Source organism: Numenius arquata, chromosome 2 (genome assembly GCF_964106895.1).
Source record: "Numenius arquata chromosome 2, bNumArq3.hap1.1, whole genome shotgun sequence".
Classification (NCBI taxonomy): Eukaryota; Metazoa; Chordata; class Aves; order Charadriiformes; family Scolopacidae; genus Numenius; species Numenius arquata.
In genome coordinates this window covers 75,094,599-75,120,129 of record NC_133577.1, presented here as the reverse complement: position 1 = coordinate 75,120,129, position 25,531 = coordinate 75,094,599, and the positions used below count along the sequence as shown (strand labels likewise).

Genomic DNA, 25,531 nt, shown 5'->3' with positions numbered 1-25,531 from the left:
AGCACCCCGCGGAGGCTCCAGCCAGCACCGTTTATCTTGGCACGTGTTTGACTTGCTACGCTCTGCCCAGGGCTCAGGGAGGTGATGGCGTTTGTGGCTTTGAGACTAATTTATGTCCTTGTTAAAATGAACCAGCAAGCAGCCTCATTTTTTCCAGAGGTTTTCTTCCCTTTCCCTTCCCCCTTCCATAACCCTTTCCCTCCCAGACCCTGGGTGTAGCTGTGAGACAACCTTGTGCAGCCAAAAGTTCCTCGCTCAGTCAGTGATATTTTTTTTTAATTTAAAAAAAAAAAAAAAACACAAACGCAGAGCTCCTTAAATGGAGATCTTATTTAAATCAGAGCAGCGGCTGACTCATTAAAGGCCTCTCTGTCTCCTTTTCATTCCTCTGCCTCATTCTCTTTCCCTATCTTTTTCTACCTCCCATTACAGTAATGGTGTGATAAAACTGATCTTTGTCTGTGTTCCATGTTGGGATCATGCAGGGGGTGCATATTTGGAGGGGGCGAAAGACAGGAGACGGGGAGCCCTGTCACGACAGCCACCTTGTGCTAGCTAAAAATGTACAATGCATCCCATTATAGGAGACCGTCCTCCTTTGTTTGAACTGTCTGCAAGGGAGACCGGGTCCCAGAACAGCCTCCCCCCTCCTGTCTCCTTCCATCCACTTTAGGATCTGTTTCCCTCCAGGCAAGTAGGATGCTGCAGGATTACCCTGCCCCCTAAAAGAAATAATTTTTTTTTTTTTTTTTAAAGAGCTTTTTCTGTGCATAGTGGGAGGCTCTCTTTTTTTTTCCTGTCTGACTTTTCTCAGGAGCTACTGCTATTCGCCTGTCCCCTTTCCTTGCTTTGAGGTTTGCATCTCCTTTTCCTTTCGGGCCAAGTGTCCTTGCTGCTTGCTCCTCAGTCTGGTGTTACTCTTGCAAACTTGCATGAGCTGTCTGAAGGGAATCACTCTCTTCTCTGTCCACAGCCTTGTGGTCTTCCCCTTTCTTTGCCATTCGAAAAGAGGTGGTTGTTCACGTGATACCTGACTCTGTGCCCATGCCTGTCCCCTAGTTTTTGCTTCCCTTCTACTCTTTGTCATAGGACTTTATTTTAGTGCTGCAGACACCATGTCAGCAGCAAAGGTTTGTGAGAGAGGAATCCTGGCCAGTTGCTTTTCCAGGAGAATCTCCCCTGGGAATTGAAAGATGGATCCGCAACTCACTTTCCCTGATGTAAGGGTATGGTTGCTTCAGGTAGGCCTACGAGTTGTGTCTGTAACTGTTGTGATACTTGGAGATTTAACTGCTGGTTGAGAAGAGCTTATTCTTAAGGGCTTAAAAATCAGTGGGGCCTGTCAGAATCTGGTGAGTGTTTTTTTTTTTTTTTTTTTAAATTCCTTTTCTCTTTACCACCTTTGCTGAGCACTTTCAAATGTGATGGAGTAGAAGCGAACCGCTGTAGGCGCTTGCAGAGCAGCCTTGGGATGGCAGAAGCTGCATTCAGCGTTGCCTAGGCAGGATGGCGATGTAAAAGGGAACTTGATATAGCAGTGCCATTTCCTTAAGTCCCTGTCCTAGAAATAACCTCGCTGCTCCCTAATGTATTTCTCCTGCAGGTGACTAGGTAACTATCCCCGGCTACCTGGGAATTGAGAAATGAGGATGCCTAAGTTTGCCACAGTACATGCTGTGATATTCGGGTGACAAGGCTGTGTAAATTTAACATACTGTTTTATTGTTATTTTAAGAACTATTAATTTGTGAAGTATCTGGATTAGTGAAAAGGTTGTAGTCAGCTACCAAAAAAAATACTAAGAGTTGAAGGTTGAGAAGAAGGGAAGCCCTTAAAACCAGCAACGTCTTTCCCTGCAGGTTATTAATTCATGATGGCTCCATTGCACTTAATTAGTATTGACCAGCCTTCTACTATAAAATTCTAACACCAGTGTGAAAGGGGGCTGCAATGAGGGGGGCTGGTGGTTTTTAGACCTGAATTCTGGTCTTATTAACTGCTTTGGGTAAAACGCTTCATGTGCCTGTTTAAGATACATTTTCAGCAGATGATGTGTGCAGCTGGCTGCCCCTTTGCAATGATTTCCTTAACCTATTTGTCCCCCAGCTGCAAAGTCATAGAATTCTCTAATGGGCATCCCTTAGAGGTCTAAGTACTAGGGAGGGGGTGGTTAATTTGCCTCGATCTGCTCTCAAACATTATTTAAAAGGATGTAGTCAGGTATTCTTCCTATCTGATATGTTCCCTGGAATCAGGGTAGGGAAATGGTAAGTTTGCTACCAAAAGTATTTTGATTTGCTCCTGTAGAGTTATTTATGATCCTGTGCTGTGCAGGACAATTTTTTGCTGGGCTGCTGGAAGTTGTGCTATGACCAGTGAGGGCTGGAGATGTATAGGCTGGTTTTGTAGAGTTTGCAGAAGCTAGAGCAATTAATGCTCAACTGAAAGCTTTTTGAAAAAACAGTGCACTTTGCCTATATAAAAGAAAATAGAACAAACACTGGGCCTGTTCAGCAGTGTGCTTTGTTTAAAATATCTGATTTTTTTTTTTTTTTTTTTTTCTTTGCAAAACTGTCCATTGAGCAATATTATTCACAAACTGAATTGAGAGTTATCAAGGTGGTAATGGGAAGGCACTTCAATTCCGGGGCATTTCCATATTTTAAGTTGGGAAAGAAACCTTTATTTGTTCTCTTTATTTCTGTGTCTATTTATGATACTCTTTAATCACTTGATTGCATGCTATTTTTTTCCACAAGAAAGGAAAGAAAAACCAGACAACCCTCCACCCGTCCCCATCAGCTCCAGTATATGTGGCACCACGATGACCTCTGCAAGTATCAGTAGCAGGGCTGGCCATCCCAGATGCATCCCACAGACCTCTGCCACTTACACTGAATGTGTAATTAGCTGTCATTTTCTTCGCAGGCCAGCTTGATCTGTGTTTGCCAGTTGGTTTTGTATATTTGCTGACAGCAGAGGAATGGTGACTTTTTGCAATATTAGGCTCTGGTTTGCACTTTGGGAATGTACACCAGTAGGCACATTTGCCCCGCTCTTCCTTCCCTGCATGACCTCTCCTGTCTCACCTCTGCCATCCATCATGGGTCGTCTTCTTTTCATTCTTTCCTTGTGATCCCTGGTCAGTAGCTCATCCAGTGCAAGTCCATGTCTGTGTTGTCCCTGTCTTCATTCCTTTCCAGTTACGTGGTATCCTGTTTTGGCACATGACTTTACCTTGATTATTTCAGTTCTTTCTCAGCTGAGTTATAGGCTTGCTTATTCTTTCTCTCCTGCTCCTCCTCCTCCCTGTCCTCGCTACAGTCTCCTTGTCATACGTTTTTTTAACTTCTCCACCCACTCCTTGCATTCCTTGTTTACTTTGCTTTTCTGCTCCTATTGTAGTCAAACTTGTCTGATATATCCCTTTCCCCGCCATCACTGTCTGTCCTGGTGGCGCTCAGGCTTCTTGTCCCAATTTACTTTCCTTCTGCTACATGTCCAGACCTGTTTTTTGTATTTGAGGTGGGTGAGTGCTACTCCATGTTACTTGATCCCTACAAAGGGGATGGTGCAAAGTACAACAGATGGGTCATCTCCCTTCTGTTATTGGTTTCCCGACCTGGATCAGACATGGCAGGTATCTCCTGTGAAGCTGTGGATAAGCCCCAAATGAGAGCATGAAATCACAGAAAACGGGGTGCAAGTGGCACTGCCAGCCACCCTCAAGAGCATGTCTGTTTTCTGTTAGAATAAACTGTCTAAACTGTTCTTGATTGTGAGTAACCTGCCTTAAAAACATTTGCAATGCTGCTGCCAGCCTTGACAAACCCAGTCCTTTCCTTTCCGAGCATTGCGAAGTCTTTCCTAATATTTAACATAAAGCTTGTTGGCACCATTTGTTCTTTCCATGATAAATACGAAGAACAAATTGGTTCTTTCCTTTTTGTCAGGTTTTGCATACTAGATATTTTTTTCTTGTTTTAGGCCTTTTTTGACCATAATATATGGCTTTACTAGCAGATTTAGTTGATAAAATAGAAGACAAACGCTAGTTTTCTATAGTTTTGTTGTAATGTTGGTAAGATTTTGGTGGCTCTTTAGTGTGGTTGCTAAATGTAGATCCCTGAAATGCATTTTTTTTTTTCTGTTAAAATTGAAGTCCTCATAGGCTTTTCAAAGTGGGGGGTGGTGGTGGTTCCCCCCCAGTCATAAGCAAGACAAACTATTCCTGCTACTTCTCACTTGGGTTGATTAATACAGCTGAAGTGACAAAAAAAATTACCAACCCCTGAATCAAATGCAGATAGCTTGAAAAAAATTTAGTTTGAATGGTTTCTCAGAATTATAAACAACTGAAAAAAGGGTCTTTACACTGGGAAGTATTAGCCAGCCTGGCTTTACCAGCCCTGCCTGTAATGGAGACTTTCACCCTGAGTAGTCTCTAAATACCTGACTGGAATTGCACTCCAAGTAGCCTGTAATCTGAGGGTGCATGGAGACACCAAAAATGTCCAAGTAATTGCGAGGGTAATCTTCTAGCCTGCAGTCTTCTGAAGACTGCCCTCGGGCTAGGAGTCCCGAGTATGGTTAAAACCCTCTGAACTGTCCTCCAGGTTATCCTGCTTAAAATCCATAGTCTCTGCAGTTGTGGTCCTGCAGAGTTTAGGATTCCTGTGTGCTTTGTAAGTCCTAGTCTCGCTGAGCTATCTGGCTTGGAGGGCATATTTGACTTTCAGATAATTGCTTGTGATTAACCAAGATTTAGATAATCAGAGTTTGACCTGTGCGGTGCATAGACCATCATTCACCTGTCGGGTCTCACTGAGGCTCCTTATCTGAAGCCTATGCTCTCCCTCCAGTCCTAACAGTGAAAGCTGCTTTAAATTACTTAAAAAGACTGATTTAAAAATGCCTTGGAGAGGAGTTCAGATTTCTTGGACAGTACTAGTCCTCCTTTGTCTCATGTACCCTCCGTGAAGAGTGAAACACCCTTAATTTGATTTGTTGTTCTTTGTAGCTTTTCTTATTTTAGCTCTTGCAGCATATGAAAGGAGGTTATCAAAACCGAACAATTATGCAAAGTACTTAGGAATATTAGGGAGCAGGCGTAAGAAAGGCTTTTGTTTTCCAGCACGTGTCCCTTCCTGCTTTGTAAAATGTGGTTGAGATAAATAGGGCAGCAGGGGAAAGGATTACAGTTTCAACAGACAGAATTTTAGATATATGTTGTCCTACAAAGGATCCTTCCAGCCTGAATCAGGAGGTGGAGGTGAAAGAGCCTGGTAATTTGGTGAAATTAGTGAATTAGTCTATTTGTTGACTGTTGGTTGGACTATAAGGTATTGTGGTATGTAAGCTTTGCTTGGTGTCCAAATATTTAACGCGCATTAGTTTGCTTTAACTCTTCCCCTTGCTTTTCTTTGTGTATGTGATGAAACTGTTAAATGTTGTTACATTTGCTTTGCAAAACCATTCTCTGGTCTGCCTCCACTCTGTTCCAGGACAAAGCTCTCTTCTGTCTCGAAGCAGTGGGAAGGGGAGGAAAAGTACTTCTAAGAGTCCTTCTTACATAAGTTTGGTTTGGTTTGGGGGTTTTCGTGTGATTTTTGATGGGGTTTTTTAGGTCACTTTAGATCACGTGATGGAGCCAGTATGTGGTAAAGAGTGTAGCGTGGTGAGAAACAGGAATGAGGAAGGTGGTGACGGAAGGCTGTGGTGAGAACTTGGGACAGTTCCCTGCTCCAGGTGTCCTTCACAGGGACATGGGTGACAGACCGTGAATGAGTGTAAGCTAAGTGGGACTGATGAAGAGGTGTATAGTCAAGGAGGGACTGACCCTCTTAGTAGCAGAAAGAATTTAGGTCATCCAAAGCCAGTTGCAAACCTTCATCCTAAGAGAAATTTTCCGAGAGACTCAAGATCTTCAAAGCTTCTCTCGGTCAAGATGCTGCAGGGAGCGTGGGAATGAATTTGTTGGGTAACACGGCCTTCAGAAAGGTGGAAAAAATACTGCAGAGATCTTGATGCTCCATCAGAAAGCAAGACTTCCAAATGCCTTGTCTTATTCAGTGAGATGGATCTAAATAAATTAGGTTAAATCAGATTAAAGGTCACTGAGCCACATCTTCCATCAAGTCTGAAACTGTAGCTTTGGGCAGCCTGATGGCAACTTTGTACATAGCCAAAATGAAGGTCCTCCTGAAACAAGCCCCACTGTGAGGGGGTAAGAGTGGCAGTGAAGTTATTGTCCCTTTCAGCTCAAATGTGACTTCTCAGGACTTTATTTTGTAGTTGTTAGGAATACTCTTAATTGGTTTTGACAATGATCTGCAGGAGTTGCTGCAAGTGTGGCACAAATATCAGGAGAAAGCTGCACCAGAGGCCGTAGACTTGAGCGCCTCCGTTCAGACCCAGTCCTGTCCTGCTTCCTGCCTGGCAGCTCCAAGCCTCCCTGCCTGATGGGTGGCCAGGGTCCTGCCTGGCAGCTCAGCCACGTGGCCAAGAATGCATCTCCCAGCCAGACCTCTGCTTAAAGCAGAAGTATCCAGAAAGCCAAAGTGGCTTTTTTTAGTGGGTGGGTAGGAAACTCTGAGCTATGTTATTTGTAACACAGAAAAGAAGAATAGCTAGAGCTGAGTAATAGGAATTTCTTAATGTTTTAGGAGAGCAAAGGAAGACAAATTTCATTCTTCTAGGGGGCTTAGAGAGGGCTGTAGTGGCTTTCAAAAGTGTAGTAGACCTCTAGGTTAGCTGTGAGGCTCTGTGTGTCACCATACAATTATTCAGAGATACTGTCTGGCCTAAATCTAGGAGAAAGGAAGCTGGTGCCAGGAAAGAACCAAGTTCAATTGACACAATTTAAATGCAGAGCTGAGATGAGCCTCCTGGCTACTATTCTGGCAATCCTAGCAGAAGGGTGTTGGTGTGGGGCAAGGCCTCCTGCAGCCAGTCCAGCTGTGAAGTGGTTTGGGAATTGCCCTCAGCCGTGTCTGTCCCAACTTTCTGCCAGGGTTTGCTGTGCCTGTTTGAGCTGCTCCTCTGCACCCGTGTGAGGTCAGGTGCCCTAGTCCTGCTGTTGCTGAAGTGCATGGAGATGAGGCCGTTAATTAGGTGTGATGCTATAGTACCCAGCAGAAGCAGGGCACAAAGCTAGAGGCGATTGCTCAAACCATTCCCTCTGTGATCAACAAAGATCGACCACAGCTATAAAATGCAGGTGGTCCTCATACCCTGTGGTGCCAAATTCTAGGATTCTGGAAAGCCTTTATGTCCTGGACATGCGAGAGGAAGTTATAAGAGCAATTTTCATCTTAAATGATTTAATGAAAGTTTTTTATGTGTCCATCTTCCTGTGAATCTTCTAGTGCTTTTTAAAGGCCTAACAAAGCAAAGGGACTTCAGGTAACAATAAATATGTTGGTTGCTGTGGGCTACTTCTCATGCTGTCATTGGCCACTTTTAAACATTAACTCTTCCTAAAAATTTATTAGGACACAAACAATGCTTCAGTTGTGATAAGCTTTGCTAGCTTGGATGCCTGAAGTTGGAAAGGATCACACAGAACAGAAAAAACGGGTTACAGAGCACTGATTAGTTCTTGCATTTTGTGCCTGGCTAGTCCTGTAAGTTCTGAGTGTTGCCTACCCTTGGCTTCCAGCAGAGCAGGGAAGTTCAGATCCCTTCAAACGAGACGAAGTTAAAACCAAGCGCTGAGGGCTTGTGCTGAAGAACATTTCTCAGGTTTGACAGTGATGAGGTATGTCTGTGGGCTGTGCTGGCCCATCTGGAGGATGATCGTGCGGAGCCCATCCAGCAAGCTGGGTCTCCGGCTTCCCAAGCTGAGAGTGTGTTGGGTTGCAGAGGGACATCTGTTTTGAAGGAGCGTGTTTGTAGGACAGAGCAACTGTCTGTCTGTCTGTTCCATGCAGTAGCCTCAGACTGATGAGAAGCGATTCTGGTTCCTTACGTCCTCATTGCTTCTGATCAAAATTTTTACATCTTCAAAAGAACAATTCACTTCTGCTTTCTTCTTGTTTCAGTTAATTGTGCTCCTTCTGAAGCAGTGAGGATTATCATCTTGGCCGCTTACATACTTGTGCTGCAGGATCTCCTTCCGCCGTGACCTCAGTCACAGTGTTACGGGTTTCACACATCTCGTCTCTTAAAGGAGGCAGTTGCACCTTTGAAAATTTGAAGAACTGACAGAGCCTTCTGAAATCTTGTGGTGTTTTAGGTCAGCTGTCAGTGATAGAAACCTGATCTATGGCAAATCTTTCCCTCCCTCTCCCCAGGGTGCCTGCTCTGCCCTTTGCGTGCCAGTGGAGCTGATATGATCCAAATTAACTTTTTCATCTGTTTGCATTTATTTTCTGAGTCATGAGAGGTCCTCGGGAGCCGCAGGATTAAATGTTGTTTTCCTTCCTAACACTTTTTGTATTGTAGCAAACGTTATCTTTTCATTCTTGCCTGGGATCAGATGCCTTTTTGCTCTGTGTTGGTGCACTGCTGGGTATGTGGCCCATCATGGGAATAACACGGAGCTGCACAGTCAGCAGAGGAGCACTCACCATTTTGCAGCAGACATCAAAATAATGGCTCCTGCTCTAAATTACTTGGTGAGGTAATTGCTCATCTTCCAGGATATTTTGCTTCCTCTGTGTATGAGGTCTTGTTAATAGGATAGGAAAGTACAAGGTGTTTTTTGGGCCAGGCTGGGTCTGACTTCTGACTGGATCCTTTAGTTTTAGTGATGTGCAAAGGACAGTTGGGGTGGTGGTTAGGAGCAGAGATGTAAAATCCCAGGAGTTGCTGCTGGCAAAGCAGCGGGATTGTTGTCAATCTCTGAACTACGTTGCTGTGATTATATTAAAAATACAAAATAGCAAACAGCATCTTTTTGGTGGCGCGGCTGATGGCCAGTCTTGAAGAAGGGATGCTGCTGCCCTTCCAGAAGCCTTTGGTCAGAAGGGACAGTGAGCGGTGGCAGGTGATTGATGCACCTATTCATTAGGCTGTCTGGAGAGAGGTTTTGCTGTTTGACAGTTCAATACTTTGCTTTGGAGCCAATTCATGCCATAGAGCAGCAGGATGAGAAAGAATTTCATTAATAGGAAACTGGCCATCCCAAGCAGGCTATGCAGCACTTGGATGCTCCCTTGGTCTCTTTCCTTGACCGTGAGGACCGTGGATGAAATAGCAGGAGCTCTGGCTGGCAGTAGGAAGCTTGCTCTCAATGTGCTGCTGGACCCTTTCTGCTCGTAGCAAAGACCCTGCTGTTCCCCTTCAAAGGTCTAAAAGCAGCTAAAATGAAACTGCAGGGTAATTTAGCAGTTTAATCCAAGATTATGCATCTGCAGACCTTGCTGAGTTGTCACATGCCCTTGCCCAAGCGTCCTGCCATACCCAAGCTGTGACAGGGCTGAACTGCTTGGTGCCCAGCTTGTACCTTAAGCTGGGCCAGGATCCAGGTGCAAGGAATGTCTTCTCCTTGCACTCTCAAAGGCATCTTTGAGAGCATGTGACACATTGAAGTTTCAGTTTAGTTACCATCATCTTTTAAAGTGAGGGCACCAGGAAAGGCAGAGATGCTTCTCTTTATTTATACAGTATTAATTACACTCTTTTTATATACTTTACCTGGAAAGGAGGTGCCCTGGTGCAGCTCAGTCAGCCACGGCAGGCTAGCTTGTGCCTGTCAGTTAGGATAACCTAATTGTGAGGATGTCTTTTGGCTTCCCTTCACTCAGAGTAGGCTTAACTGTTTTCTGAAGGCTTCTCCATATAGTGTGACCAGCAAATATCTTAATGTCTTTTGAATCTAGGGAGGTATGCACTGGAAGCAGCTATGAACGTCCATTTTTGAGCACGGCCTTGGGTTTTATGGCCCTATAAATTTGATCCTGAACAAGTATCTTATATGTGACTTTGATTTCTTTCAAAATTTACTGCAAAATTTTGGTTATTCCCCGAAATTGTCTTTGTAGGAAAAAAAAAAAAGTTTCTTTATAGGTGAGAGCATAGCTAAGGTCCTAGTTAAAAACCCAAGGTTTCAGCATTATGAAAGTCAAAATAGCCAGTACATCAACGACATGCAAATGACATCTGAGTAAATGAATGCATTTTTTGTTATGTCCTAAACCTGTTTTCTAGCCGATTTTATTCGTGCCAATGCTGGCCAAGTTGTGTACATCTGTTAGCATCCCACAGAGAGCCCAGCAGAGCTGCTAGCAACCAAGAAATGCCAGAGTAAATGCACCGCTGAAACTAAGGGAGGGAGTTGTGGGGGGAAGAGACGGGCTTTCACGCTTTCTCTCAAGCTTTTGGGTTTGGTGGTTTTGGATTTTTGCTCTTCCAAGGTGCAGTATTGAAGATTTAAGACCCTGTGGGGTCTTTAAGCAAATTATTTTCTCCGCGAGTGTGAGCATTATACCCGAAAGCCAGAGGCCCCAGAAGAGGTGAAAGCAAAGCATGCGGCAGCTGTGTTCGGCACCTCTGTGGAAAGCAGAGCACCTTTTTACATTTTCACGGTGTTTTTGCTTGTTTGGAAAGTAACCGGAGCTGTGCTCATGAATATTCGAGGCTCTCGGGTGCCTGTTGAGGGCTGGAGGGAAGGAGGGCCGAGGGAGGGCAGGCGGTGAGGGAGCCAGAGGGGCAGAACAGGGAGCGGCCCCGGCCCTGCGTGGCTGTCTCATCTCTCTCATGCTAGTAGACTTCTCATCGGGATGAATGTGCTCTGAAATATTTATTGCCCTGTTTAAATATTCATCGCTGCAAAGGCAGCGCAGCCTGATGGCAGCAGCAGAGCCTCAAGGGACAGGGGCTGCAGCAGTCCCTGGCATTTCCTTTCGGTACTATGATAAAAATATATTTAAAAAAAAAATAATAATCGGGCATTCCCCCACTGGAAGATTGACAGGAGCAGTCAGGCGTACGTCTCGGTGTTTCCTCTTCATGCCAGAGACTTGTGTTTGCTTTCGGGCTCGTATGCTGGGGTGCTGCTCTTGGTTGCCAGATGCTAATGCTTTTTTTCCAGGCCTGTATCCTGGAGCGAGTGGCTTTGTTTAGCCTGACACTGTGTGCGTGAAAGGGAATGTACAGAAGGGGAGACCGACTGGCTGAAAGGGTTTAAGTTTTGCATAGCCTGTTCTCTTGTCTTTCTGTAGGTGTGAGCAGACAGAGTGAGGAGCGGGGCAGGGGGAAAGGACCTTTAGTGCGCTTGGCTGTGGAAGGTGAAGGTCTGTTGGCAATTATGAAGGAGTAAATTTCATGCAGTAACCTATTAATGGAGCTGCAGATGCTGACAGGCATGCCATCGAAATGAGATGCTCTTACATCAATTTAGTTTTGAAGGTTTATCGATTTAGCTTCAGTAAAATAGAGCAGTTTAAAAGTGGGACTGCCAGTAATATGCAGTAGTTTAATGTGAATATTTGGTATATTGCTGCTGTTAAACCCACATATATGTTTTATGTGACCAAGACGTTGATGTGGTGGTGACAAGAGAGAGCAGCATACTTCCAAAGGTGCTGCTGAGCACAGGGGCTGTGGGAGCTGCATTAAGGACACCCAGCTCAGGAGGAGCTATCTGAAAGGTGGTCAAAGGTGCTGCTGACCTCAGTCTTCACCTTTCAGCTGTGCAGGTGGCCTTTGTAGGGGAGAAGTTCATGCTGGTTCCTGGTTACAGCAGGAATTTGGTAAACATGCTTTAACTGGAAGGCCTGGGGGAAAGAGGCTTTAAAAGGATTTTATAACAAAGGGGAAGTCTTTCCTGAGATACTTGACAAATTTGCTGTGTATAAACCATCTTTATGCTGGCTTACATGGGGACACTCTAAAAGTTAAGCATAAGCGAAGCAGGTAGTGGCAATAACATATGCTAAATGTCCATGTAACCTCTTGTTCTGGGATGAAGTGGCTTTCAGGTGCATTTTCAAGTTGCGCTTAATGTAGCGTAACTATGGGCTGATGTGAGAAGAATAGTCCCTCTCGTCTCTCTGCCCTGGCCATATGTTCAGCCTCCTCACCGCTTTGGGCATCGTGCTTAGGCAGATATAAAGCAAGACAGTTCAGTTTATGACCAAACAGACGACTATTGTTTGGATTAATTTTCTGGCTATGGTCATGGCATGATTAGATCTCACAACAGCCGGGGAGGGAAGCAGAGCTGCTGCTACTGAGGCCAGTTGGTAGTTTATCATATTAGGTGGTACATGAAACTGCATCTATGCTTCTCAATGGCTTGTTCCTCTCCAGAAGGTGAAGTCATTTTACTTATAAATGTGTCTGCTTCTTAGTTTAATCTGCTTTAATTTATGTGCATCGACTTCCAGCAGCTCTTCTTAGCTTTCCGGAATATTGCCCTATAGATCTGGCTTTAGATCGTCTCTTCTGTCTGTATGTGTTGTAGGCCGTTATGTCTCACTCAGCTACCTCTGTTTTGAATGACATAATGTTTTCAGCATGGAGGCATGAAGAGATGGAAAGGACCGAGTCCTTCTCACAAGCTGACTTAATGACTGTCATTAGAAATCAGTAAACAAAATAAAATGGTGTCTTTTACCAGAGCTGAATTTATCAGACTCAGCTTCTGGCTATTGGTTTTCTTGATGCCTTTGTTCATTAGATTAAATATTATTAGTGCCTACTTTTTTTTCTTCCCCTCATCATTAATATACTTTCACAAAATAATGAGTTGCCAGTTAATTTTTTTTTTTTTTTAGATTACAAACAAAATAGATTGGGCTTTTCAAGTTATTCAGTGTACAGCCATGTGGCTTTTTCTAATCTCATGGTCATGTTTTATGGCTCTTTTGTGTTCCCTTTTGAGTTTTTTAATTCCCTTTTTAAAATTCTTACGTGGAAGCACGTATCTTATTTTTTGTCTGGCTGAGGCCACATACCAAGGTAGCAATGCTTCCTGCATCCTACTTGTTGGTAATATATCCGAACAACTGTAGTCACTCTTTGTACCGGGCTGCTGCACTGGTGAGTTGCTTCTCCGTGACCCTCTGCTCCTTTCCAGAACCTCTGCTTTCCAGGACACATAGTGGAGGCTTCCTTGAAAATGGAAAACTCCTCTTGGAACAAATGAGGAGACAGGGGAATGCATTGCTGGAATGGAAAGTAACTGTGGGAAGAAATCTGCGTTTTTAAACCATCAAATTTCTGTTCTCGTGTGTGTGCCAAGTCAGTCACAGATTTCCTCCGCCCCGCACCCTGCGAGCAGCTTGATATAATATTGTTGCTGTGTTACTGAGTCCTGGCACTCGAGTCACAGATGAGTCCCAGTTGCCTTGGCCGGGGCTGTACGCATCTCATCCCCTATCTTCTGTACTGAATTCTGACCGTAGCCACGGTGGGCCAGGGGTAGTGAGAATGTGACAGGGCTGAGATGTTTAGCTGCTTGCATTATAAAGAAGAGCCCCAAGAGGAGCTCTGGTTTTGTATTTAAGTATGCTGCATACGTCTTGTCCCCCACCTTTGCTCTGTAGTCACGTCTGAACGCGTGGCTCCTTGCTATGGTTTCTGCCAGCTCTGCAGTTCTTTCCGAGGCATTCAGCGCTCTCCAATTGATTCCAGATGTGCTCTCCCCTTCCCGGCGCTTTCTCCCTTCCTCCTCCTGCGCTGGCAGTGGAGGCAGGGCTGCTTTTTCCCTGGGAGGTGCTGGAATTAGCACAGGCAGGCGGGAGGACTTTCCTGCTGGATACTGAAATTGGGGGAATTGACTGTAAGTGCTGTATAAGTGAAGCTGCCTGATGGAGCTTTGAGGTTTGTCTGTCCTCCAGGAGCCAAGACAACTTGGAGCAGCACCTCCGCGCAGCTCGGTACCACCTTCAGCTCATTCCCCTCACAGCAGGGGAGAGGGGGACACGGAAGCCTGATGCCAAAAGTGATCTTCAAAATCTTTCCTAGAAGAGTGCTGGCTATATAGAGAGAATCTGGAAGAGTCTATTACAGATAGCTGCGTCACATAGTAAGGGCTTTGAAAAATTCCTGTGACTAAAGTAGATACCAATCTTTCTAAGGGGCTGAATGAGCTTCACGAGGATTTAAACATCCGGGAAAGCAGTTTGAATTCTTGAGATGGCAGGAATATAACTCTCCACACTCACTAAGATTTGATGATGTGCTTGCAGATACAGGGTGATAGTCCACTCGCAGAATAGGGACGTGCGATGAAAAATTGCTTATCAGTCCAGCTCAGGTACCTGATTGGGGTTGGAGAAGCAGAAACTGGTTTTTAGAAATACGATGTCACCTGGAGAGCTACTGTCTTCCTTGAAACAAAGCCGTCTGAAGTGAGCAATCTTACTGCAGAATTAGCTGAGATGACAGTAGCTGTGACTCTACCCTGACAGCCTGGTCAAGAGTTATCATGGCACCAGGTGGGATTTTCTTCCTTGTTAGGTTTCCATGTTCTGCAGCCCTTCTTTTACTGAGCAGCACCAGGAACCACTGGTTAGTTGTTTCTTTTAATGGCCAGCCCAGCCCAAACTGTGACAGGAATAAGGCAAAACAGCAACACAGGCAGGTCTGCTGTGCCATCTTAGAGTCACGTACACGAGTGCCCAGGTGCCCTGATGGAACCATGGACCACTCCTGAAACAGCAGTTACCACACTCCTTCCCCACCACCGGCCTCCGGTTCCTGCTGCCTCCCTGCCTGAGGATCTGCAATCATGCAACCATGAGTGTGATTGGTTTGCTAATCCGCTGAAAAGCTAATCGCGGTTAGCTTGGATTAAACATACGTGACACATCTGCAGCACACTGCTGCTTAGCTGTGATTCATTTGAATTCTGGTCCAAAAGAAGAAACTTAACCCTCTTTGCCCGACAGGAAAGTAATCTCACTTGTGTGGGAGATGCTTCTGCCACTCTGGGTGCCTGCTGGATTAACATATGACTAGATTCGTAATATTTTGAGACTTAATTTTCATATTGATTTGTTGAAAGCTAGTCATCTTATGGAAATCTTTTTTCCCCAAGAATGTTTGACTATGAATGTGAAGTGGAAAATATTCACTTGGAATATTGCAGAGGTGGGAAGAACACAGCCAAGGTAGGTGCTAAAGGACCGATCTGGAACAAAAAATTGAGCCTGAACCTTTCTTACTTGCTGGCTTTGCTGCTGAGGACATATTCATCCTGGTGACTTTTTCCTTTGTTCCAGACCCCCACCCTCTTCTCCCCAATAATTCTCAGAGGTAGTTTCATTCCTAATATGGAATGGAAACAGATGTTGAGATCTCAATGTCATCTCTTGAAGCACAATTCTCTTTCTAATCAACCCCAGAGAGCGTGAATTGATTGAAAGCGTTTGGTGGGACGCTTTTGTGCCAGTGACATTTAACTATTTTTTTTGGATGGGGGAATAATGTAGATTTCAGGAGCAGAAAATAAGTGCTTTTTTAAAAGCTGAAAAAAGTATGTTTCGGGCTGGTAAGTAGATGTGGCTCTGGGCCTTATTAATGTTGTGTAACTCTAAAGCTTTGGCTATATCCAACAGGAAGCCTCTTTGCGGGTTGCCCAGGGGCTTCTTAATTAAGCATGTACACATTCAGCACCGAGAGCCTGTGTTTGTGCATTTGGGATAGAGCAAAAGTCGACCATTACTGGAAATAATGACAGCACGGGGATGAGTGAGTGCTTCCTGTGTATAAGATAAGACTATAATTTTCTTTCATCCTTTCCTCCAAAAGAGGGGCTTGAACTTCTCCATAAAGTTCTTAAATGCATTTTAAAAAAAAAAAAAAAAAGGCCAGCTGTTTTATTTTACAGAACAGTTTTTGGTGGCCTGGAATGATAGAGTGTATAATGGAAGATAACTTGTTCTTCCCTTGCTTTACATGTCTAGGAGAAGGAAGGGGAGATTATCTAATCTAGTGCAAGCTTGCACCAGGAAGTTGAAGAAAACATGCCTTTAAATGGTTAGCTAGGTGCAAGCTGGAGTGCAGGCATCTCTTTTTTTTTTTTCTTTCTTTTTTTTTTTTTTCTTTCCTGGTGGAAGATTGGTTTATTTAGACTTAAGTTAACCCAATGCAAAAAGCATTTCCTAAAATGATTACATCGGATTTAAATTCAAAAGAAGAATGCATACATATAAACTTTCCTCTGTTTTAACAAAACTAGCGTAAAACTCCACCAAACTTTTGCAAAACTACCTATAGGTAGAGCACTTGTTTTGGGAGGATTCATGAGGACTTGCTCTTGTGCTCATGGTAGGAGAGTCCAAATCCAGCATCCTTTTCTGTTACCCCAATATGTCATACACTGAAGGAGGATCAAGCTCCAGATGTGAAGATGAAATACAAACTCTCTTATTACTGTGATCCGCTTCAAGGTGCCTTTATAATCAACCTATATCAAGAAAAAGAGTGCTGATTTTATCGGTCTGGGTCGCCAGACAGACAGACATGCTAGTCTCCCTCTCTGGAGTAACAGAAATGCCTTTGTAGTGCAGGCCTTGGTGTCAGGTTAGGGTCACGCACCCCTCTGAATCCGGGAAAAGGTTTGTACAAAGATGAAGGATATGAGAAGATGGTTATGTCCTTTGTATATCCTTTTCACCTCTAAACTTGCTTTCCATCGGCTTTTTACTCGCTATTCCCATAGGGAAGATAATTAGTAAGGAAGCAGCCATGATGTAGAAAGTGTTATTGCTGCATTTTGGGCTAAAGAGCTGTCACTGTTTTGTCATGACTGGGGAGTTGGAAAGCCATTGCTTTATCTATCACTTTGGCTTGCGTTTGAGTATCTTCATGACTCTAAAGAGCAACAGTACAATTTTGAAAATCAAGACTTAAGCTCTATGTGCCACGAGAGCTACCAGTGTAGGTTGGGATTTCTCTCTGGTGTAATGCCCCAGCCTGTGGTTTTCTGGAAGGGATAATGCTCAAGTTCCTGGTACGTCTTTCAGTGTCCCTCACGCTGCTTTGTAACAATTCCCATTTGCGAAGGAATTGCTTGCTGAGACATTTGTTATCAGTGGGCAAATTGAGGGATTGCCTGGGGAGAGGGTTCATGCGTGGTGGAGACTGCGGCTCCCTGGCAGCCTGAGCTCATCCAAGTGCTGGTGCCCGTGGCCCTTCCCTCTCCATCTTCTCCACCCCCTCTCCTTTCTGGCTCCAGTTCTCCTCCAACTCCCAGCCAAGCTGTTTCAGCACTCTTAACTGGGAACAAAACTAACCTGACAATAAAAAGTGAGTCGTGGTTTTTTTTTTCTTTTTTCCTGGAATATGTGCTGAAATGGCTCAGCGGAGGGCGGATGGAGCACCACGGCTGGCAGGGGAGAAAGGGCAGGAGTGCACAGCTGGGGTTGGGACAGCAGCAGCTGTGCAGGGCCCTTCTGGAGCCACGGCCAAGAGTGAGTCCCACTGGGGCTCCTGCCAGAGGAGTACTGGGAGAGAGGCTGTGTTGGAAGAGGCTGGGAAAGAGACCCTGCTACAGCAACCTTAATCTGTGTTCACCTGTAAGAAGCAGGAGGAACCCAGCCCATGTTCCTTATTATGATTATTCTCTTGCTCCTGGGCAGCAGCATTGTGTGGTAGGCTCTTTCTCTCTTGTCCATGTACAGCCAGGGAGCAGCGTTTGGGTGCTGCTGCCAGAGCCGCATGGCACCTTTGCCTCTCTGACAGGAGGCTGTGACCTGGGTCGGAGCAGGGATGGCAGGGTCCTTGCATCTCCCTCCCTCAGAAGGATCTCTTTCCCGCGGAGAGCTGAGGGTGGGCAGTAGCTCCAGGTTGAACGGTCGTGCCAGGCTCTTCAGACCTGAGTTACAAACATTTTTCTGTTTGCAAAAGGGATTAGGTTAGTGCAGAGAGCAAACAGTCGTAGCCTGGAACACACTGGTCTTCACAAACAGGTTAATTGCCTCCGTTAGCTGCAAGTCAGTTGGCTCAAGGTTTCATGAAATGAGTTCAGTGGAGGCACATCTATTAGAAACCCCATTCCACTAATAGGCATATACTCACATCTATGCCAATAATTTGGGGGTTACCAGAGTTGAAAGGTATATTTAAGAGATTATTTGATGTGTACATGCTGTAGCATTTTTCTGCACCTCTCTCTGATGCTTATGACTCGCAGTAGGGTTATGGACAGCACAGGCTGTTTACCTCGTGGCAGTTTGTGTGGAAATGTCTGTACAGAAATTGTACCAGTTTAGCTTTACCAGGATTATAATTTTTATTTGGTTGGTTTTGCTTTAATATCTATGTATATTATGGTGTACCAGTGCAGAAGGAACCCGGAGGTGCATTGCTATAAGGCTCCTTTCATACCCCTATAATTACACCCATTTCTCTAATGAGCAAAACAAAACCAGCCCTTCACAAAATAGACTGATCTCTGACAGTTTTATGGAAGTAGGAGGCCTTTGTGTGCGTTTCTGGTGCTTGCTGTTGGCGCTCCAGTGCCGTGATCTTGGATCACCACCTGCTGTCTGCTGAAAGAATTCATCCTACTTCGCATTTGCTGAACCATGTTGCTCCTTGTTGAGACGTCCTCCCCAGCTCCCACCCTTCTGTAAGGTACCCCTACGTGCGGTTACTTACCATTCCTCTGCTTAGCTTGGAGCTACAAAGTTTATTAATTAAGTTAAAGCTCTTGGAAATGTGTCCCCATTAGCTAATTTGTTTTTTAAACAGAATGTGGCATGGGTTTGTACTAAGCTGTGTAGGCAAAACCCTGACCTAAGGAAGGAAGTTGACACCTGCCAGGACATGGCTGGACCTTTGTAGGGCTGAGATTAGGGGCCTGAAAGGGGAGCCCAGATGGCTCTCCTGTGCCCTGAGGGCTTGGGTGCTAATGAATCAGATGTCAACATTTTGTGAGAAGCGAGCTGCTTTGAATTCCTATCTGATGTGGATGAACGATTTTGTGGGAGCAGAGCAACAGAATGAAAAGAAAATATAGGAATTACTGGTTTTCTTTGAACTATAGGCTACCATATATTGTACTTAAACACACTCCTTAAAGGAAAAAGCTTTTACACTGAGTTCCAGTTGCACTGAACAGCCTTTCCCAGTTTGATGAGCATGGGATGACAACTAGTGTGGGTCAATGTGTGGCAGCACAAACTCATGGAGGGAAAATCAGTTAACCTGGAACTGCCAAAACTATTCCTGCAGCCAAATGTCCCTCAAGCTCCATTGCTGGAGACTACCAGCCATCCTGCATTGTGGCTGAGAAGTGTCTGTCTGCTCCTGGACAGTTAAGTTTTATTTCATGCCATGATGCAAGTTGAAGATGGCAATAGTTTTTGGGGGAGGCTACAGCCGGGCTTTCTTAGTCCTGTGATGGCATCCTTGTGTGTGTTTGCGGATGGTGACTACTCTTGGACATAGCCATCTCTGTCTGTTGTTGCATTTGAGTCAATGTTTAAGAGAATTTCATGAGCCAAAACAGGCAGGACTGGCAATGCAGTGAGGTATGTTGTCAAGACTGGATAGACAAAATACTTTCAGTTGAGGCTCTCCTATGTATGTACCTTCACCAGGAATTTGGGGTTTTTCCCTTGTTCTTTGTACCACCTGAGAAGTGGGAAAAGCAGCACCTCTGACTGTAGGATTAGAAGTAGGAAAAGGAGTTCAGGTTCTATGTTTGAAGATAAATGGGATTTTTTTTTTTTTCTGTGTTAGTCCTTGAAAATATGAAGTGTTGTGTAAATGTTGAAATTTGGTAGAATAACAGAAGAGGTAGAATCTCCTCTGGGTCTGGAGGATATCAGTATGCCGTGCAACTTGCAGAGATCTCATCGGGAGTCCTTTTCTGTAGACACTAGTAGAAACAGAAGAAAAGTAATTCTAAAGCATCAAAGGAAATTAAAATTACCAAAAAAAATTCAGATGGGAAACGTGTACATAATCATATCAAGAGAAAAATAACTTGAGATACAGATACTCCGTGGGATGATGAAACCTGGACAAGCATAATGGTGATAGATCTACAGATAACCTGAGACATTAATTTAAGGATACATTTGTAATAAAAGATCGTATTTTTGCATGTAAGGAAAGAAAGGGGAAAAAAAAAAAGGGGGGGAGGGAAGTGACAATAGTATTAAAACCATTTCATTCCGCACCAGAAATCCCTTATTTGAAAATCTTAGGAAGGTCAGAGAAAAGTAATAAATAAAGTTACCAGGATATTTTGGTGGTATGATTAAGCTCAAAATAAATATGTATTATCAAAACACCACAAGCAACAGAAGAGAGAGCAAGCATTTTCTGTCCTTCAAACATTTGTAGATAATTGAAGAAGGGAGAGAAAATATTTAAAAAGTTGAAATGTGTTTAAACTGGAAGGAACAGTATTAACTGAGGGGTAATCTTGAAAATAAGATTATATAAGGTTTATGGGCTGGCATTTTAAGTAGTCTAAGAGTGAGATTAAACAAAATGCTGGAGTGTGTCCTTTGGGGAGCAGCCCTGCACTGTTGAGAGGATGGCAGAATAGGTTTTGTTTGTGGCTAATTAGCATTCTCTTCCTCCTATCTGGGGTACTACTGACTTGTAAATCTAGCTTGTTCTAAAAAAATTCGAAATAGTTTCTGCTACTGCATCTTTCGTACCAATTTCTGAAATTGAAAAAAAAAGAAATCAGTTTCATATTTAGCTCCTATTTTAAACACAAGAAAGGGGCAGACAACATGGGCTATATGGAAGCACACAGAGTATTGGATATAATTGAATAAGGAGGCAGTGTGCGGACAGAGTGGAGCTGTCGTGACAGGAGATAAATAGTCTGAGTAGTTGAGCGATGGGGTTGCGGATACCTGGTTTGCAGTGGGATAGCCGTCGCTCAGCCTCTCCTCCCTCCCATTGGTAAAACTCGCCCTGCAGATCTTGATGATGGTTTAGGTTGAGTCAGAACCTCCCTGCTTTGGAGCTGAGAGTGGCAAAGTGTGTGAGCAGAAGTGGAAGGCTGGTGGAGCTGCCTTCCTTTTGCAGGGGGGTGAAAAAAACCCACCCAGTCCTGCTTTCAGAAAATGTGCTCGGTGTGTGAAAAACCTCCGCAGAGCTGCTAACACGCGATGCAGGGCTGCAACGGCTCGGGGGAGTGTGTGCAAAGAACCGAGCACTGGCCATTGCTGGCACGCTTGCCTGATTTTTTTTTTTTTTTTTTTTTTTTTTTCTTCTTTCTCAGATAAGGCTGCAGAGTTTTGTGTTTCTGCAGGCAGCAAGGCTTTGCAGTGGCTGGACTTTAGTTAATGAAACCGTCCGTGGTTCAGCGCGGGCCAAGGCTGCAGCTCGGGCTCTGCTAAGTGGTATTGAATGCCCTTCCCTCTCCTTCTCCCCAGCTGCGGGAGCGCGTGGCCACGTGGCCCCCAGGGGAGGCAGACCAGATAGACTAATGTCAGAGCAAATTTGGGATTCAGCCAGTGTCTGAATGACCCGGTGCTGGCTGGAGGTGCGCTGCATTTATCATTGTTTCCTTCGTCCGGAAGGGAAAGCTGCAGGTAGGCTGATAAAAGGGACTGAAAGGTTTGTCCAGCTTCAGTGGAGGTCCGTCAGCCCCTGCATGCTCTCTGCTGAAAGGCTGCTTGGTAATTCCCGTTCTGCCTTTCCTATCCGCAGGATAAGGTCTGCTTCTCTTTTACTCCATTGATTTAAGCATGCTGGTGTCAGAATAGGCTTGAGCACCTCCGGGCTTTGTGGGGGAGGACCCAGGGCTGGAACAGCAGCCAAAATTTAAAATCAGGATTAGTCTGTTGACACGCACATAAATCAAACAGGCCTCCTATCATAAATCTTTTCCATGGATATTTTTTTTTTTTTTTTTCTGCGGCGGTGGAAGCAATAGGAGCAGTGCAGCAGCCTGGGCTTCCCAGGGTTGGGTTTCAATGTCAAGGCTGTTCTCCTTCGCCCCAGGTGGCTGAATGCAGCTCCCCGCTCCCCCTGCTGTGACATCCCTGCAGGGCTGCATGCTTTCATATTTGTTTCGGGTGGTTTTCGGGCATGGTGGGGTAGGTTTTTTACTGTCTTTTGGGCATATCTTTTGCATGGTCAGCTGTCTGTTTCTGAGTCATCTGGTTGGTGTCAACTACATCTAAGGCAGTGCTAAAAGCTGCTAAAAACTCTGCTGTCCTAGCATAGAGGTCTCTGTGGGATACCCTAAGCTGAGGGAGGAGTGGGTAATTAATGCCTTGTGTGTTGGTAGTGATGCTCAGGACTGGGAAGAGAGTGACTGTGCTTCAGGCTTGTGTTCTCAACTCAGGTCCCGCAGCTCTTCGTTATCTTCTGCACAGTCAGCACAAAGCAAATGGGATATTCCAGTGACTGGTACCTGAGCACTCGTGCTTTGCACTCAGTGCTGCCATAGCAAAGGAAGAGGCTGCTGCACAGATCAGTTTTAAAATGAGTATTTCTTTTTTTCTCACTGTAACGGAACAGAGAAATGTGCTCTGAACCGTGTGATGTGCTTGCTTGTGAGCAGAGCCACGAGGGTCAGGCTGGAGGAGATGGACCCAGATATGGTACTTCTAGACATTTTAAAGAACCCTGTTCTTCTGTGTTTCCTGTTCCATTCCAATGTTTCAGTGCCTCTTCCCCCTTCCGAAATAATGCCTTACGGTGCGTGAAGTCTTGTGTGAGATCACAGGGGTATGCAGTAAGCCCCATGATTTGTTCTCCATGTGCCACCTGGTAGCAAGAAAGTTGCACCAAAAAGATTAAGAAAACAGTGTCATGGCTCAGCAGAGCAAGGCATACTCTTTTTTGATAGAGACTAGAACACTGTGCAATGTTATAGTCGGTGGGATATTCACATGAACACGTGTATATATCACTTCTCAGGGTGATGTTTTGATCCATCTTCTGTAGTATAAAGCTATTTTCTCCTTTTCCCTTTCTTCAGGGTAACCAGGAGCCAGCAGCAACTCCTGATGCAATGGTGCAGCCATTTACCACAATCCCATTTCCACCACCCCCACAGAACGGGATTCCCACAGAGTATGGGGTGCCGCACACTCAGGACTATGCAGGCCAGACCAGCGAGCACAATCTGACGCTCTACGGAAGCACGCAGCCGCATGGAGAGCAGAGCACGAACACGGCCAGCACGCAGAATGGATCTCTTGCAGTAAGTGCAGAAGGGTGCAGAGCCAGGACAGCAGCACAGTGCTTTGGGAAAAAGCAGCTGTTGATTAGATTTAAGTATGCAGCAAATATCGGCAGTAGACCTGAAAAGGAGAGAATTATAAATAAAACAGCTTCTAACCTTCCATTATTGGGTTTCTGCTTCTCCCCTTGTGCATGTTCCCCTCATAAATAGGTGTCTGCAAAGAACAGTAGCACTAGGGATCATGGTGCATTGTCTGAAGTCAGTCCTTTACAAAAGTGTTAATTACCTTGTGTTAATTGGCGAACAGTTCAAATGAATGTGATGGAGGCAAATTCTTCAAGGGTGATGGTACAAAGGATTAGGGTGAGCACATGCATTGTAGGTGTAATCCCAATGTGGTTTTGTTTTCAGGAAGCTAGCAGAATAGAAAAATACTTTTCTTTGACTTTCTGAACATGGCAGGGAGCTTCAGAGGGCAAAGATAGGAGAGGACCTCTCAGCTACTGGGCATCCATTTGCCAAACAGATTTTCACCTTCTTATATTTTTTTTTTTACTTTTTTCTTCCCATGGCCTGGAACTGGCACTGGGCAACATGCTGGCAGATTATCCCGGGAAAAGCTTTATCCACCCCTTAAGCCACTTGTTAAGTCTTAACTTCCTAATAAAGAGCCTTATGGTGAGAGCCTTCGGTGCTCAGGGGCGGATTTAATCTGTTAATGCTTTCAGTTTTACTTGTAGTTGGGTGTTTGGCTCGTAGAGATTATTTTTCCCCCTGCAAGTACTGAGTGAATTCAGTGCCAACGATTGGAAGAACTGATAGTGCCAGCTCGAGTGTGCACGGTTCCTGGTGTGCACCTCTGCTCCTTCTGCACTGGGCAGTGGCTGCACGGTTGACACCGCTGGTTATGATTTTGATAAGGTATCTTTGAGTATCTTGAAGAAGAAAAAGAGTACAAACCCTGTAAAGCATGTTGATAGTGCGGAAGGGGAACTTCAGGTGCCTTTGTCAGCAAACACAAATGTGGATGAGAAGAGATCAGGCTGGGAATAAAACTTAGAGCTGGTGCAGTGTGCAGAAATGCAAGTCATCATTTTAGTACCAGATTGTCCGATGTCCTTCCAACCCATGAGATCTGGGCTGCCCGTCTCCAGCAAACAGCTATCTTGAGCACTGCCAGTTGGATGGGAAAGCTAGAGACGGGGAAATAAAACAGGGCAGTGGCTTTCCCCATGTATTTTTGCTGTTCCCATCCTTGCCCAGACCTCAAGAGCGTTTCTTTTTAATGGAAATGATGTGAGCCTTGACCTTGGATGTAAACTCTTGCCAACCCTCCCGCTTCTCTTCCATATTAGGAGCCATCTCCACTGCGCTGCAGGGCCGAGCTCTGTGTTTCATCAACTAATGCCGGCTCCGGGGAGCCCACAGTGCGCGGGGAGGCTGGCTAGCCTGCAAGGAGGGACTGGGAGCCCATCTGTGCGGGAGGGAGCGTTGCTGGGAGACTGCTGGGAGGCAGCAGTGTTGCCAGGAGGCTGCGGAGGGAGCCTGACTGGCAGGGGTTATCCAAGAAACAGGCTGAATAACACGTAATGCTTGTACTGGCTGTTGGGAACAGGTGGGCGCGTCTGGTCTGACCATTTGACGTGGTTAAAGATGTGTGAGCTGAGTGTGCAGAGCCGGGCTCGCAGGCTGTAGCTTGCCGGGAAAGAGTAAGGGTGCAGATGAGCGCGTTGCTGCCCTGCTATGGCTGGGACTGATCAAACCCAGAGGATCTCAGATGGTGGCACATGAAGAAATCCAGGGGGAGGGGGAAGGCGCCTCAGCCAAGGGCTCTTCACATGCCAGGCTTTCACATGCACGGGGTCCTAGATCTTCTGTGTCCCTTTATCTTTCTGTCTAGGACTCCCTTCTGTATAAAGTTATTTTGATTCTGTGGGGTGCCTTTGGGATGTAATTGCTTGTAACTTTTCTCCTTCTCAGTATGTTGATTAATGATGTAGGAACTAGGGGAAGGAAGAAGGCTCAGCAGTTACTCAAGCTAAAGCATGCTATTAAAATACATCAGAACAGGTTGCTTGTTTCACCTTGAACATCTACAGCTAACATCAAGCATCTTGTCCGTCACATACGCTGCTTATTATTTGTTTGACATACATGTTCAATCCATGTGGACTAGGCTGCTATGCTTTAAGGCGTCTTTTCCTTTCACCATTTTGTTGTCTTGCTCAAACAAAAGTCATCGCGGGTGATATATGATCCTTCCCTCCCATTATTCTGACTGACAAGCGCAGCTGCTGTCGTGTGTGAAGGCGATACCCCAGACCGAACAGCCGGCAGATTTTTTAGCTGCTGACTTGAAGCCTGTGCTCCCATGGGATGATTCAGAAATTCCTTCAGCCAGACAGATAAGGTCTCCCCTTGTTTTTAAGAACAAGGCCTGTGCTTGGTCCAGTTGGCAGGACAGAG

General features: G+C 45.1%; 1 protein-coding gene across 1 annotated transcript in view; it reads left to right on the top strand.

The window, feature by feature from the left end:
* The window catches only part of RBFOX2 (RNA binding fox-1 homolog 2), an 87,774-nt gene that overhangs the window by 8,372 nt on the left and 53,871 nt on the right, over nucleotides 1-25,531 (top strand). Inside the window, exon 2 of the mRNA XM_074168078.1 lies at nucleotides 22,859-23,083. Coding sequence (XP_074024179.1) covers nucleotides 22,859-23,083 — 225 coding nt within the window. The remainder of the gene's footprint in view (nucleotides 1-22,858; nucleotides 23,084-25,531) is intronic.